Genomic DNA, 13,588 nt, shown 5'->3' on the forward strand with positions numbered 1-13,588 from the left:
TGCCTAGATTTCATACTTTGAAATTCGCACACTCGATTACGATGAGTCGATATCTTTTAAAATCGATAGTACCATGTGCAACTATCGGTTGTCTGCCCATGAGCACTCATTTCGCCCATTCCTAAAAGAAATCATTCAATTTTGAAAGACTTGAATGAAACCATGAAAAATGGCCAAGAATAAGTCGACTGTGTACCTAGGATACGAGGATGAGGAGGTTACGGCCAAGCAGGAGCAGCTCCTGAACAGTTGCACAAACAAAATCGGTGGCACACCCGTAAGATAGGCGATTGCATCGACTTCAATAGAGGCAGCGGATAATTGAAATTGATTTTTACCCACAGGATTGGCCCAGACACGAGGTGACCATTCCGTCATGCCCGCTGTGCGGTGCAGTGCGTCCACTGATCGTGCAGATGTACGCCCCGCTGGATCGCTCCCAATTCCATCGCAGCCTTTACGTTTTTGGATGCATGAACCCAGTTTGCTCTCAGAATTCAAAGAGCTGGTGTTGTGTGCGCACTCAGCACCTGGACCACCAGTACGAGGTGATCAGTGAGCATTCGCCGAAGGCAACGCCAACTAAGAAGCAGAACTCCAAAAAAAAGGGGAAGTCGAGCGGATTGCAGGCTATCAGCTGGTGTAGTGGAGCGGACGACTGGGGCGACAGCAGTGGTGGAGCAACCGAACAGGCCAAGACCATCTCCGTGGCATTGGACGAGGCTATGGACATCACCGCGGACGACGACCAGAACGAACGGAATGGCAATGTGCGACCGAATGCCCTGCAGTACGCCAAGTCAGACATCCAAATAGATGAACCAGCCAAACTTGAGCAGGTAAAGATTGCCGCCGATGATGACGACGACGAGGACGAGAGCACTTCGCTGGAGAACGAATTGATCTCTGGCTTTCATCAAATGGACATGATCTCGCCGCAAAACGCCGACGATGATCCAAATGCTAATTGTGCAGCGGCCGCCGCTCCCAGTTTGGATGGAGCTGGAGCCAGTGCCGCCTCAGCGGCCATTGGTGCTGAGATCGAGGGTCCCGAAACGGATCTGGTGCTGGTCGACACGCCCAAGAAGCCGGAACGCGACCTGATTGCCTTGTTGAAGCACACCTCGGGTGCGCTGTCGCAGATCAAGGACCTAACGCTAAAGTCTTACTATATTGCCGTCGATGTAGAGAACAAGACCCAGGCGGAGGAGTACGAAAACTTCGGAGGCGCTTTGTCCATGGACCACATTCGTGATTTGTATCAGGAGTACAAGCTGAGAGACCAGAATCCGGGTCAGTCACCGACCGGCGGTGCATCTGGACCAGGAGAGCAGGGCGATGAGAACGAGTCCTACGAGAAGGCATTGCCAGCCCATGGCGATTTGGTGTTTCACAACTTTATCACTACCATCCATCAGAATCCGGGCCAGCTGTTGAGGTAAACATTGTACTTCTATCCTCATTAACTTTCCTCTTACCCAAGTTGTTCTGCTTCAGATATTCGCGGGATACGATCCCGCTGTTGGTGGCCCCGTTCACGGAACCTCTGCCCAAGTGCCAGAATTGCAGGGGAGAGACCATCTGCGAGGTGCAGCTGCTGCCCACACTGATTCCCAAGCTGCGGTTCCAGGTGAACGGTTGCAATGCACCAATCGAGTTTGGCAACGTGCTGGTCTTCACCTGCCTCAAGAGCTGCTGGGACACACCCGACCTGATGCGCTACGAACATATTGTGGTTCAGTCTGAAACTTAAGGTGCCGTACACGGCCATTTCCCAAAGCCATTAGAGTCATTCGCTGTAGCCGCTACGATTGCAGACTGGTGCAACGAATTTTAAACGCAAACTGCAGAGATAAAGCTAAGCTTCTCGATTGTCCTAGGAAGATTTTATGCTCTAGTTGTTAAGAACGTTGTAAGCTTTTAGACACTCCAAAAATGGATAGTTGCTAATAATATCTCGTTATTTCCACTCCCCCTCTAAAAGGGTTTCAAAACATATTGTTTTATTTCCAACTTGCAGAAATCCATTCTAATTCTAATTAACCTAAGCCAATGGTGCATCAGCATCAAGATGGTAGCTCTTTACGGTTGAGAACCTCAGCGCCGGATATTTGGCCTCGGTCAAATCGAACTCGGAGCTGATGTCCACCTTGTTGCGCTTCTGCACGAGCGTGTAATGTGACCAAACCAACTGGGCGCATCGGCGCTTGGTGGTGCCTGCGATGCGCAGCTCGATCAGGAACTGTGAGGAGTCCTCATCCACTGGCATGATACTCCCTCGCCTCTGCCGCACGTTAGCCGGCCCTCGCTGCTGCGACTTTTGCAGCACCAGAGTGACTGTGCTCCCGAAGAGACGATAGCGACCCCGAAGCATTTCCGCCCGTACGTTGTTCACGTGCTTCAGTTTGGATACACCTTGCGCCGGCTCATCGGCAGTCGTCATCATCAGCACCTTGCCATCGGGCAGAAAGCGAATGTAGCGATAGTACTCCACCAGTTGCACAGGACGGTAGAACTGATCCTGGAAGCTGTTCTCGCCCATTCTCAGGTACGTAGTCTTGCTGATGTAGCAGCCGTTGAAAAGAACTCGGTCTCGGCGGATGAACATGTCTCGCCAGGAGTGGAACACGTTGCTTACATCCGAATCCTGGGCCTCTAGAGTTCCAACGTTGTGGCCCCATACTCTATACAGAAAATTACGATAGGTTCATTGAATCTTAGGCGTTATTTGAAAGAGTAACTTACTTGACACAAGCTAGCCTCCAGAGCTCCTCATCCCGCGCGTAGACATAGAAACCTTTGCAAACAGCAGCGCACTGCTCTAGCGAGCGCATGTCCAGTTGGGCGGAAACCACCCAGCGCAGGATGCGCATCACAATCTCGGGCGGCAGGTCGGCAAAGTGCAGACCGGTGGTCAGGACATTGGCATCACGGCTGGATGCTATCATCTTGCCATTGTAAATGTTTTTCTGACGCAAATCATGCTGGAACTTTTCGTACAGGTTGTCCACGACCTCCTCCCCATCCGACTGACCTAGATCCAATTGCTTGGCCAAATCGTTAGCCAGATTGAGGTACTTCTTGCTGACATCGTTGCTGAGCTTTTGCTTCTGCTGCTCGTAGAACCTGAACTCAATATCCGGAACGATTTGGGTGGCCTTCCTGTAGAAGGGTAGTGCGTCGTAGACCTTGCCACGCTGCTCCAGCTGCACAGCGGTCCGATAGAGACTCTCCGCCTTGGCCTGCAGTAGATCAGCCTCGCTGAGATTGGAATTGGCCGCCGTGAGGCGATCTCCAGCCTCGGAATGGCTCCTGGATCCAGTGTTTGTTGTGTGTTCCTGCAGCTCCCGCTGCCAGTTCTCCCGGAACTCATCCAGTGCATTGGTGCCCGTTTTCCGGGTTGGCTCCTCGCCATCCGAGTCCACATCCGACATGATTAGAGCTAGAAACTAGTCTGCGAATGCCAATCAGATCGTAGATTATAAACATCTGCGCATTTATCTAACGCAATTTCTAACCTGAAAGATTTTAGTATTCGATGTGGAAAGGTACGGAAGTTGGTAACAAAATAGAACTTATAATAAAGGGCCGCGCGTATTGCTGATTTTGGGCGCGGGCTTCACCCCAGAATTTCGTAGTTGTATGCAACTGGGAGCAACATGTGGCCATTGGTAAGACCCCAAGATTAAGAGTATTCAAATACGCAAACGAGAACACTTCTACACTAATGTTATTGTTTACAGTGTGCACGCATTTGCTTAAGAAGTAATTCTTATAAACGCTCTTCTTTAAACATTGACTTACTGATTTCGTCAATTTCAAAAAGGTTATATTTAAGCGAAATTCTCCCAAAATGTGCTTCTAATTAGTATTCTATAAAGATATTTACAATTACTAAAGATCAATTTGAAAATCGATATCATATCATATGCATATTCGATAAATATTTAAAAACAGCTGACTTCAACGCGGTTCTGTTTTGTTTTGGTTGCTCATTTGCTGATTCGCACTATCAGCAGGTAAAAAGTGATATTAAAAATTAAAGTGGTTTATTAAAATGGAATTTTAGGAACCATGTCAGCCGACTACTCCCATCTGAGCTCCGCCATCCTGGAGCAGTGCTTTGGCAAGGTGGTGCAGGCGGTGGCCGACTGCCTCTTTTCGGCCACCACGAGGACCCTGGGACAGATCACCAGTGCCACCAAGTTGTCGAGGAAGGAAGTGGCATTTGCGCTGGCGGTGCTGGTCAAGTTCAGGCTGGTGGACTTTGCCGCCTCCAAGGCAAACCCCTTCCTGGCGGAGTACGCCCTCCGGCGCGAGGATGTTCTCTGCCTCCTAAGGTATCCTCGGTATGTAAAATCGTACATAAAAGATATACGAAGTTTCATGTTTTAAAATCTATTCGGTAACTTTCTCAGTTACGTTCACCTGGTGCAAACCAAGTACGGAAATGTGGGTGCTTCCATTTCGGAGGAGTTGATTAATTCTGGATCCGATACGGCAACTGGAATTCTGCTAAAATGCCTAGCCGAGAATGAAAACAAGGCAGAAAGTCCGGAGTCCTACCGCAACACCTTTCTCGAAATGATCACCGATCACTATATCATCAAGAGACCAGAACTGCTGGTGGGCGACGACCAGGATGAGAATGTGCCAAAGTTTGAGACCAACGAGTGCGATTTCTTTAGGCATCCCAATATTGATCTTCAGTTGCTGGCCAAGATACAAAAAGGAGAAGCCACTCTAGCGGAGGCCAGGGATTCTCACATGGTGTGGCACCTGAACCACGATCGCTTTCATCAAGACTTTCGAGACACCATCATGGTGGATGCTATTGAGCGAAAACTGGGTGAAAATGCTGCAGAGTGCTTCAAATTCATATTAAAGATTATGTATAACACAACTGATCCGTGGGAAAGAGTGAGTTTCAAGACAAGCATTGTGCTTTTCAAAAATTCATAACATATATATTTATTTTTGCAGAAACTCTCCAATCAAATAACTTTCGTTGAAATTAAACAGGCTATTGAAAGAAAATCGAATAACCTGGATCTCATGAAGTACTTGGACCAGTACATAAGCCTATTGAGTGAGTATAAATGGCAAAAACGAATGAATACATCCTTAAATATTGTCCTATTTTTAGCTGAGGACTCACTGGGATTCTTTCGAAGAGTTGGCGACATGGGTGGTGGTGTGTATGTGGTGGATATGGAACATGCCTTCGAGTCGCTGGCCTTTGCTTGTGTGGAGTGTGTCATCACGGAACGATTTGGCTCAAAGGCAGCCCGAATATTTCGAGTGATTCGATGCAAGAAATACATAGAACAGGAGGACCTGCAAAAGGAGGCCATGATCCCATCCAAAGAGGCCAAGTCGCTGGCGTATAATTTGTTCCAGGAACAGTTTATTCATGTCAAGATTATTAAGAAGCCTGGCGGAGGCAGTAATGGCCCCGCAAAGGCATTTTACCTCTTCCAGGTCAAGGAGAAAGATGTGAGTGTGGTCGAGGAAAAGTTGTTCTTCTATCTCTAATGTTATTCATGCATTTCAGACCGTGAGAATGCTGCTTGATGCCAGCTACAAATCCCTTTATAACACAATAGAGCGATCTAACTTCGAAAAAAATGAGCACAAGGGCCTAATTGAAAAATCACAAAGGCTGGACAGCATCGTAGAGGCCATGAAGGAACGTGGAGAGACGGACGAGTATATCGCAGAGGTACATATTATTTAGGTTGATAGGGAAGTACATTTTAAGCAGCTCCCTGCCATTTCAGATTGTTGAGACTTTCACGCCGCCGGAATGCGAGATCCTTAATAAGGTGAAAAATCGCATAAAGACCTTGTCAAAAGCTGAACTGACCCTAGACGATACAATCTTTCTTCTGCAAATGTATCAGCATCATTGCACTACGCTGCCAACGGGTATTCGTAAATTTAAATAAATTGTAATCATAAGGGAATCAGATTGTCTTATTTATTCAGAAGTTTTTCGTATTGCCCGAGGAGAGGCATTTTGAAGAAAACTAAGACTATGCATTTTCTGAACATTTACGATCAGCATCTTCTTGGAAAATCATTTTTATGGTTACTGCCGACATTTTAAAGTATATTAGACTCAAATTTATTAAACACACATATGCGAATGAAAGGACTGCACACTGAATCACAGGCTATATAAATAAGGTATGCATAAAAGAAGGCTAGTTGCTTTCAGGAGTAATTACACTCCGCTTCCGGTGCACAATACGCTGCTCGCGATGGGCTTTCTGCAATTTAATGAAATGTTGTTCCAAGGCATCGAAATCAATGCCACTTTTGTACTCCAGTGAGTTGCGTTCATCCCTGCGGATTAAAAAAAGCTGCATTGAAGGTATTAACTCGAGGAAATATCTTACACAGGTTCGTGACCCCAGTAGTTGGGCACGCATTGCAAACGATTCCGAAGCGTGTCAAAGGCTTCCGTCTGCGGTAGCAGCATTAGGATGCCAAACAGGGCATGAGCCAAGTACTGAGCATCCGCGCAGTTATTCGCTTTGGAAACAAGCGTAAGACGCAAAGGAGCAAATATGGGAGACTCTATCAACTGAACCAGTTTGTCGAACTCGGTCAGCAGCTCCAAAGTGATTTCAACATCGGCACTGCATAATAATAATAAATACACATTCAATAAACTAAGCAAGGGAGCCATACGTATTAATCACTTACAATAGCGTAACCAAGCGGGACACATGTTGGTAGCTCTGGGTGAGCAGGCACAAGGAAAGTGTAGACACTGGACAGTGGGCCCAGCTCTTGTAGAGACATTGAAAGAGATCCGCTGACTTCTCGTTGGATATATTTCGCAAACTAGTACGCAATTCGAATAGCTCCGTTGATGTAAGTAGAATCATGTTCAGCAGGCGCACAACCGTCGAAGCAAACTTCAAGTTGGGCACGCCCTCCGCTATTATTTCAGCAAAAGTGCGGTAAATGTATTCGGCATTCAGCAGCACACAGAGTTTTCTTTAATAAATATGGTTATATGTGGGCATATTTGATGAAAAAAGTATATACAATGGGTTTACCTAATAATAAGGCTGGCTCTGTTCTCCAATATAAGTTTCTCCTCGCTGAAAAGGTTCAATAAGCTCAACAAAAACTTGCGATAGTGCGATTTGTTAAAATCGTTAAGCTCTGTAAGAAGAGAGTATAAGTTACTATATTGACTAAAAGTATTTCGGGAATATGTTCTCACCCCTGCTCTCTTGAGAATTTACGATTTCCGCCAAAACGGACAGGCTTTGGAGGACTACCTCATCCGAGTTGTCGGCCAGAGTTGACAACAGATTAGTGTTCAGGTTACTCGCATGCACGGACATTTCGTTTGGAAAGTTGGTGAATAGGTGGTGAATCCACTTTAGTACTGCGATCTTTGTGTGCATCGAATTGTGCGTGAGATACTGTGAAAGAACGTCCATAATCGAACGCAAATCAATCTTGGCCACTGTCTCCGTTTTCAGCTCCTTGGTCGAAACGAGCAACATCATCGAGTTGTTTACAGACACGGCGCACTCTTTAATGCCTGAAAATTAATGGAATTAAACGAGCGCTTTCTATTAGAACCATTAGCTTACTCCTCTTCGATTCCACATTGTATTCCAGACACGGCAATATCGCCGTAAATATGCCACTAGCATACGGCAGCACATTGGGTCCAAATATTTGGACAAACTCTCGTATCCAGGTGATCGCAATGGACTTGATGAGCTCATTGGGCGATTGTGCGTGGGTTATGAGTGTATTGATAGTATCCTCCATACGCACGGATGACGAGTCGTTCCTTATGGACTTCAGAAACTGGCTGATTGTGGTCTCGCACATGCGCTGGATCTCAAGCGTATTGTCCTCGAGCATGACGAACAATCCGTCCAAAATCTCGGTCAAATAGTTGACCATGTTTATATCCGGTACGGCATTTAGGATCGATATCCATGAGATCACATACTGACGGGCAAACGCATCCTTTACATAGATGTGCTCCCTCAGCAAAGGAATGAACGCCTGCAGATTGAATGTTTGCGACGATTCCGTGACAATGTCCTAATAGTAGGGTAGGTCCTATAACTTTGATTCCTTTGAGATTAAATAAAATTCTAAGGGTAGCTACCTTTAGAAGGCGATCCAGCAATTCGCTGCCGTCCTTCACCATTTGATCTGAATCAGTGACGAGACGCGATAGTGCTGCAAAAAGCTCCGGGAAGAAGGGAATGATCGCAGAGCGGGCCACCTTCACCACGTTGTACAGGGACTCGCAGGCGAAGTACCGCACACGGATATCCGGATCCGACAGGCAGGTCATGATGGGCGTCACCATGCCCTGGACATACTTGCCGGAATCCTGCAAAAGTAGACGCACTCTTGAAATGGGAACACGATTCCGATGACTAATGGTCACAAATACCTTGCCCAGCCCTAAACCCATGGCTGCCAGACCGATAAGCGCTCCTTTTCTTCGGTTTGCGTCCCGTGATGTGGCATAATCCGTGGCCAGAACCTCGATCAGCTTGCGGATCTGGGCCGAGTTGTTTTTGTTGTTGAATTCCGTGACCATTCTGGCAAAGATTACATTTCCCAATTAGGATGACGAATCTCGGCGGTGGCTATTTCATGTGCTACTCACTTCTCGATCTCCTGCGAGGCCAGCTTACGTTTCTCGTACACCTTGTCGCCCAGCGCCTTGGCGCAGGACTCACTTAGCGGGGCGTACGGCGGTTCCATTCTGTAATCCGTAATCTAATCAAAATAACAATATTTGTAGGCGGGTTTTTCGTTTGCACTGCATATCTTCACGAACAGCTGTTTACTAGGGATGCCAACTCGTGCTTTTAAGCGCGTAAAGTTTTCGATTCGGCGCCAACTCTCCATCGCATTTAAATAAATAATTTCTCGAGGACAGATCTAAACGAGTTTTTAAGCAAACTCACTCCCTGACAATAAAAACGCAATTATCTTTAAATAAATATATTCTATTTATTAACCAAGTAGCTAATATAGCTAAAATCAATTTGTTGCTAACTTAAAACTAACATAATTATGTATTAGTTATTTACATTCTTTTGGTTGGTTACAACCAAATAAATAATATCACTTTTAAAAACTTAAGCCAGGAACTGAATAATTTTCTATTTGGCTTTAGTCGACCTCCTCGACTGTGGGTCCAGAGTAGCCGCCAAATCCTCCGGCCTGTTGGCCACAGTTGGCTCCCGGACCCCCAGCTGCTCCCGCTCCCTGCTGATGCATCTTGGTCATGATAGGGGAGCAGTGGCGAGCGAGCTCCTCCATCTTGTGGTCGAACTCCTCCTTCTCGGCGGTGGTGTTGCTGTCCAGCCATCGAATAGTTTCGTTGCACTTGTCCAGGACGGAGTTCTTGTCGGCCTCGTCCAGTTTGCCAGCGGGCGCCTGCTCCACGGACTGCTTTACGTTGTATACGTAGCTCTCCAGAGCATTTCTAGAGGTTATGCGCTGGCGATGCTTTTCGTCCTCGTCGGCGTACTTCTCAGCCTCGTTCACCATGCGATCAATCTCGGCCTGCGAGAGGCGTCCCTTGTCGTTCTTGATCGTGATGTTCTTGGCCTTGCCCGTGCTCATCTCCTTGGCGCTGACGTTCAGGATTCCATTGGCGTCCAAGTCGAAGGTTACTTCTATCTGGGGCACACCCCTTGGTGCAGGTGGAATGCCGGACAGATCGAAGGTGCCCAATGCATTGTTGTCCTTCGTCATCGCACGTTCGCCCTCATACACCTGGATGGAGACTCCGGGCTGGTTGTCCGAGTACGTGGAGAACGTCTTAGTCTGCTTGCACGGAATGCGACAGTTGCGCTCGATCAGCTTGGTCATTACACCTCCAGCGGTCTCAATTCCCAATGAAAGTGGGGCCACGTCCACCAGCAGCACGTCCTGGATCTTGCCGCTCTGGTCTCCGCTGAGGATAGCGGCCTGCACAGCAGCTCCGTATGCCACTGCCTCGTCTGGGTTGATGGATAGGTTGAGGTTTTTGCCGTGGAAGAACTCCTGCAGCAGACTTTGCACCTTGGGAATGCGAGTGGATCCGCCGACGAGCACGATGTCGTGGATCTGACCCTTGTCCATCTTGGCATCGTTGAGGGCCTTCTCCACAGGCTGCAGGGTGTTGCGGAAGAGGTCCGCGCACAGCTCCTCAAACCTGGCACGGCTTACTTTGGTGTAGAAGTCTTGGCCCTCAAACAATGCGTCGATCTCGATGGTGGCCTCCGTGCTAGAGGAGAGTGTGCGCTTGGCCCGTTCAGCTGCTGTTCTGAGGCGTCGTAGGGCGCGAGGGTTGGAGCGCAGATCCTTCTTGTACTTGCGCTTGAACTCCTCCGCCAGGTGGGTGACTAGCCGGTTGTCAAAGTCCTCGCCGCCCAAGTGTGTGTCTCCGGCTGTGGAGCGCACCTCGAACAGAGATCCCTCGTCGATGGTCAGGATGGAGACATCGAAGGTGCCGCCGCCCAAGTCGAAGATAAGCACATTGCGCTCACCCTTGAGGTTCTTGTCCAGTCCGTAGGCCAATGCTGCCGCCGTGGGCTCATTGATGATGCGGAGCACATTCAGGCCGGCGATGTGACCGGCGTCTTTGGTAGCCTGGCGCTGAGAGTCGTTGAAGTAAGCTGGAACTGTGATGACTGCATCCGTGATGCTCTCGCCCAGATACGCCTCCGCCGTCTCCTTCATCTTGGTCAGCACCATCGAACTGATCTCCTCGGGAGCAAATCTCTTGGACTCACCCTTATACTCCACCCCGATCTTGGGCTTTCCGCCGTCGCTTACAACTTTGAAAGGCCAGTGCTTCATGTCCTCTGCGATTTTTGGATCGTCGTATTTTCGGCCGATGAGTCGCTTGGCGTCAAACACTGTGTTTCTGGGGTTCATGGCCACCTGGTTCTTGGCCGGATCACCAATGAGGCGTTCCGAGTCTGTGAAAGCCACGTAGGACGGCGTGGTGCGGTTGCCCTGGTCATTGGCGATAATCTCAACCTTGCCATGCTGGTAGACACCCACGCAGGAGTAGGTGGTGCCCAGATCGATTCCAATAGCAGGCATTGTGTGTGAGTTCTTCTTTCTCGGTAACTTGTTGAAAGTATTCTCTTCTTGTATTCAATAATTACTTCTTGGCAGATTTCTGTAGTTGCAGTTGATTTACTTGGTTGCTGGTTACTTTTAATTGATTCACTTTAACTTGCACTTTACTGCAGATTGTTTAGCTTGTTCAGCTGCGCTTGTTTATTTGCTTAGCTTTCGCTTAGCGACGTGTTCACTTTGCTTGTTTAAATTGAATTGTCGCTCCGTAGACGAAGCGCCTCTATTTATACTGCTGCGCTCTTTTCGCGAACATTCGAGGCGCGCTCTCTCGAACCAACGAGAGCAGTATGTCGTTTACTGTGTGACAGAGTGAGAGAGCATTAGTGCAGAGAGGGAGAGACCCAAAAAGAAAAGAGAGAATAACGAATAACGGCCAGAGAAATTTCTCGAGTTTTCTTTCTGCCAAACAAATGACCTACCACAATAACCAGTTTGTTTTGGGATTCTAGAATATTCGCTTTATTTTGGAAATTTCTTTATAAATACGGCTGCTTAAAAACTTATGTTAAAGATAATCGAAGCGCTTTGTTATGCGGTTGTTGTCCGTCAGAAAGGCCTATGTAACATTGACAATATACTCTTTAAAATGTATGTATATATTAACTTAAAAAAGCCAAATTTATTATTTATATATATATTTGATTTATACAGACAATTGCATGATGATTGCTTGCTTTTTTAATTTAAAATTATATATGTTATGAATATGATATATGTATGTACATATATATTATGTATTACATATGCATGCAAAACATATGCAAAAGCCGAGGCTTTTATGAAAGCTATGTAATGTAATTAAACTTAATAACTCATTTATTCGAAGGATATGGATATGGACTTTCTATATAACTTTCTGAGCGCAGTATTTACATTTAAACTATTCGTTTCAAGTATTTATTGTGACTGATCTAGAGTACAATGTTACTGCACGCAGGCAGCCAAATTACACGCTAAAGAGGATAACACAATAAGAGAAAAAAGCTTTTGGTTACCGCGACCAAAAGAGGGAGACACAGTGCATTGACTTTATTACATATTATTATATATACATACATATTACATACATATTTTCAACACTCCTTCTCAATGCAATATGTCAACCCTTACGGATAATATTTTTATCTTAATTCCAAAATCAAAATACATTTTTGTTATTTTAAACCCATCCCTTGGATACACATTTCATGTTTAAATCTATTCAAATTCTTGGTTAGAACATCTGCCATCATGTTTTCTGTGGGTACATAATTAACTTCTATTATATTGTTCTTATACAATTCTCTTATATAATGATATTTTATATCTATATGCTTACTACGTGCATGGAAAGTTTCATTTTTCACCAAGCACTGGGAACTCTGGTTGTCGCTATAAGCCTTAGTTGCCTGTGTTTCACCAAAACCCATTCCGTTGACCAATTTCCGAACATACGCCACTTCCTTCGCTGCCATGGAAAGTGCCACATACTCTGACTCTGTGCTGCTTAGGGAAACCACTGATTGTTTCTTTGAGTCCCACGTAAAGGCAGCTCCTGCAGCAATACATGCCCATCCAGTAAAGGATTTTCGGTCCGTGGTGTCACCAGCCCAATCCGCGTCAACATAGCAATGTATAGGCACACCAGTACGCTCGTAGTGTAACTGCAAATCAGCTGTGCCCCTCAAGTATCGCAGAACTCGCTTTGCACCGGCTTCGTGCTCTTTATGTGGGCCATCTTCAAAGAAAAAAAATCAGTCTGCGGGCTCTCAGCTCTCAGCGAGAACTTAGCGGCATCCAGCCAATGGAGGAGACAGTAGTGGCTTCGCAACAGCAGCCATGCCTTCGCCGTTCCGTGCGTCTAGCGAGTAGGATGCGTTCGCAGAACTGTGAAGCCATTCCCAAGGTGATGAATTTGCGGCGCAACACGCGGCTGGCGGGAATCCGGAAACATGCCACCTCCGTTGTTGTGGAAAACGGGACGATACTGCGCCTTCAAAGTGCAGTGCAAAAGAAACGTACACGAAAAGTGAAACCTGCGCCCAAGGCCTGGATGGCCAATAATACTAAATGTTTACTGGGCCCATAACCTATTCGTTTCAAGTATTTATTGTGACTGATCTAGAGTACAATGTTACTGCACGCAGGCAGCCAAATTACACGCTAAAGAGGATAACACAATAAGAGAAAAAAGCTTTTGGTTACCGCGACCAAAAGAGGGAGACACAGTGCATTGACTTTATTACATATTATTATATATATGTCGAAGAGTCATCAGGATGCCCTTCTTCCTCTTCACTACTCTCGTTATGGTTCGCGCGACGTTTTCTGGCGCTTGAGCGAGGCATGTCTGTTATGCGTAACGATCGAAAACTGACTGACTGATCTCTTCTTCACAAAATCAGAATTATGCGTAGTTCTTGACTTTACATGCAATACCAACACAATTATGACAGTTGTTCTAGTC

The 13,588-nt window shown here is 46.6% G+C and overlaps 5 protein-coding genes across 8 annotated transcripts, besides 3 other annotated features; 2 read left to right on the forward strand and 3 right to left on the reverse strand.

The window, feature by feature from the left end:
- Positions 1-118: 118 nt before the first annotated feature.
- trus (toys are us) lies at positions 119-1,990 on the forward strand. The gene is made up of 3 exons (NM_141948.3): positions 119-277; positions 345-1,438; positions 1,498-1,990. The coding sequence occupies exons 1-3, from the start codon at positions 170-172 to the stop codon at positions 1,751-1,753; spliced, it is 1,458 nt and encodes a 485-aa protein (NP_650205.1). The 5' UTR covers positions 119-169; the 3' UTR covers positions 1,754-1,990.
- CG5961 (uncharacterized protein) lies at positions 1,967-3,840 on the reverse strand. Of its 3 annotated transcripts, none has more exons than NM_001202282.1 (3): positions 3,805-3,840; positions 2,746-3,454; positions 1,967-2,684 (listed from the first exon to the last, which is right to left on the reverse strand). In NM_001202282.1, the coding sequence occupies exons 2-3, from the start codon at positions 3,432-3,434 to the stop codon at positions 2,045-2,047; spliced, it is 1,329 nt and encodes a 442-aa protein (NP_001189211.1). In that variant the 5' UTR covers positions 3,435-3,454; positions 3,805-3,840; the 3' UTR covers positions 1,967-2,044. The 3 variants fall into 3 exon arrangements, with proteins under 3 accessions (NP_001189211.1, NP_001287307.1, NP_650206.1); NM_001300378.1 differs by lacking the exon at positions 3,805-3,840 and adding an exon at positions 3,519-3,749 and having other exon boundaries at positions 2,746-3,449; NM_141949.4 differs by lacking the exon at positions 3,805-3,840 and adding an exon at positions 3,519-3,749.
- Positions 3,841-3,959: 119 nt separating this feature from the next.
- Positions 3,960-5,964, forward strand: Polr3C (RNA polymerase III subunit C). 2 transcript variants are annotated; one of them, NM_001202283.1, is made up of 7 exons: positions 3,960-4,019; positions 4,070-4,349; positions 4,419-4,920; positions 4,984-5,089; positions 5,147-5,496; positions 5,555-5,722; positions 5,781-5,964. In NM_001202283.1, exons 2-7 carry the CDS (start codon positions 4,075-4,077, stop codon positions 5,946-5,948), a joined length of 1,569 nt encoding a protein of 522 aa, NP_001189212.1. In that variant the 5' UTR covers positions 3,960-4,019; positions 4,070-4,074; the 3' UTR covers positions 5,949-5,964. The 2 variants fall into 2 exon arrangements, with proteins under 2 accessions (NP_001189212.1, NP_650207.1); NM_141950.3 differs by lacking the exon at positions 3,960-4,019 and having other exon boundaries at positions 4,068-4,349.
- A 143-nt stretch (positions 5,965-6,107) lies between these two features.
- On the reverse strand, positions 6,108-8,844 carry CG5608 (uncharacterized protein). Its single transcript, NM_141951.1, has 9 exons — positions 8,666-8,844; positions 8,447-8,597; positions 8,153-8,383; positions 7,620-8,085; positions 7,241-7,567; positions 7,071-7,179; positions 6,712-7,008; positions 6,402-6,644; positions 6,108-6,348 (listed from the first exon to the last, which is right to left on the reverse strand). Exons 1-9 carry the CDS (start codon positions 8,761-8,763, stop codon positions 6,207-6,209), a joined length of 2,064 nt encoding a protein of 687 aa, NP_650208.1. The 5' UTR covers positions 8,764-8,844; the 3' UTR covers positions 6,108-6,206.
- A 154-nt stretch (positions 8,845-8,998) lies between these two features.
- On the reverse strand, positions 8,999-11,322 carry Hsp70Ba (Heat shock protein 70 Ba). The gene has a single exon (NM_169469.2). The coding sequence runs from the start codon at positions 11,101-11,103 to the stop codon at positions 9,178-9,180; it is 1,926 nt and encodes a 641-aa protein (NP_731716.1). The 5' UTR covers positions 11,104-11,322; the 3' UTR covers positions 8,999-9,177.
- A 701-nt stretch (positions 11,323-12,023) lies between these two features.
- Positions 12,024-12,858: a mobile genetic element.
- A 354-nt stretch (positions 12,859-13,212) lies between these two features.
- Positions 13,213-13,588: part of a mobile genetic element that runs on past the window's edge.
- Positions 13,383-13,588: part of a mobile genetic element that runs on past the window's edge.

This window comes from Drosophila melanogaster, chromosome 3R, assembly GCF_000001215.4.
Source record: "Drosophila melanogaster chromosome 3R".
Taxonomy (NCBI): Eukaryota; Metazoa; Arthropoda; class Insecta; order Diptera; family Drosophilidae; genus Drosophila; species Drosophila melanogaster.

Bases quoted from the DNA above. Each gene is read 5' to 3' on its own strand.
- trus (NM_141948.3), top strand. From the start codon at position 170: ATGGCCAAGAATAAGTCGACTGTGTACCTAGGATACGAGGATGAGGAG. The intron at 278-344 runs GTAAGATAGGCG...TTTTACCCACAG, and splicing joins ACAAAATCGGTGGCACACCC to GATTGGCCCAGACACGAGGT. The intron at 1,439-1,497 runs GTAAACATTGTA...GTTCTGCTTCAG, and splicing joins AATCCGGGCCAGCTGTTGAG to ATATTCGCGGGATACGATCC.
- CG5961 (NM_001202282.1), bottom strand. From the start codon at position 3,434: ATGTCGGATGTGGACTCGGATGGCGAGGAGCCAACCCGGAAAACGGGC. The intron at 2,685-2,745 runs GTAAGTTACTCT...TTTTCTGTATAG, and splicing joins TGGAGGCTAGCTTGTGTCAA to AGTATGGGGCCACAACGTTG.
- Polr3C (NM_001202283.1), top strand. From the start codon at position 4,075: ATGTCAGCCGACTACTCCCATCTGAGCTCCGCCATCCTGGAGCAGTGC. The intron at 5,090-5,146 runs GTGAGTATAAAT...TCCTATTTTTAG, and splicing joins CCAGTACATAAGCCTATTGA to CTGAGGACTCACTGGGATTC. The intron at 5,497-5,554 runs GTGAGTGTGGTC...CATGCATTTCAG, and splicing joins TCCAGGTCAAGGAGAAAGAT to ACCGTGAGAATGCTGCTTGA.
- CG5608 (NM_141951.1), bottom strand. From the start codon at position 8,763: ATGGAACCGCCGTACGCCCCGCTAAGTGAGTCCTGCGCCAAGGCGCTG. The intron at 8,598-8,665 runs GTGAGTAGCACA...AATCTTTGCCAG, and splicing joins GCCTCGCAGGAGATCGAGAA to AATGGTCACGGAATTCAACA. The intron at 7,009-7,070 runs GTAAACCCATTG...TATTTATTAAAG, and splicing joins AGAGCCAGCCTTATTATTAG to AAAACTCTGTGTGCTGCTGA.
- Hsp70Ba (NM_169469.2), bottom strand. From the start codon at position 11,103: ATGCCTGCTATTGGAATCGATCTGGGCACCACCTACTCCTGCGTGGGT.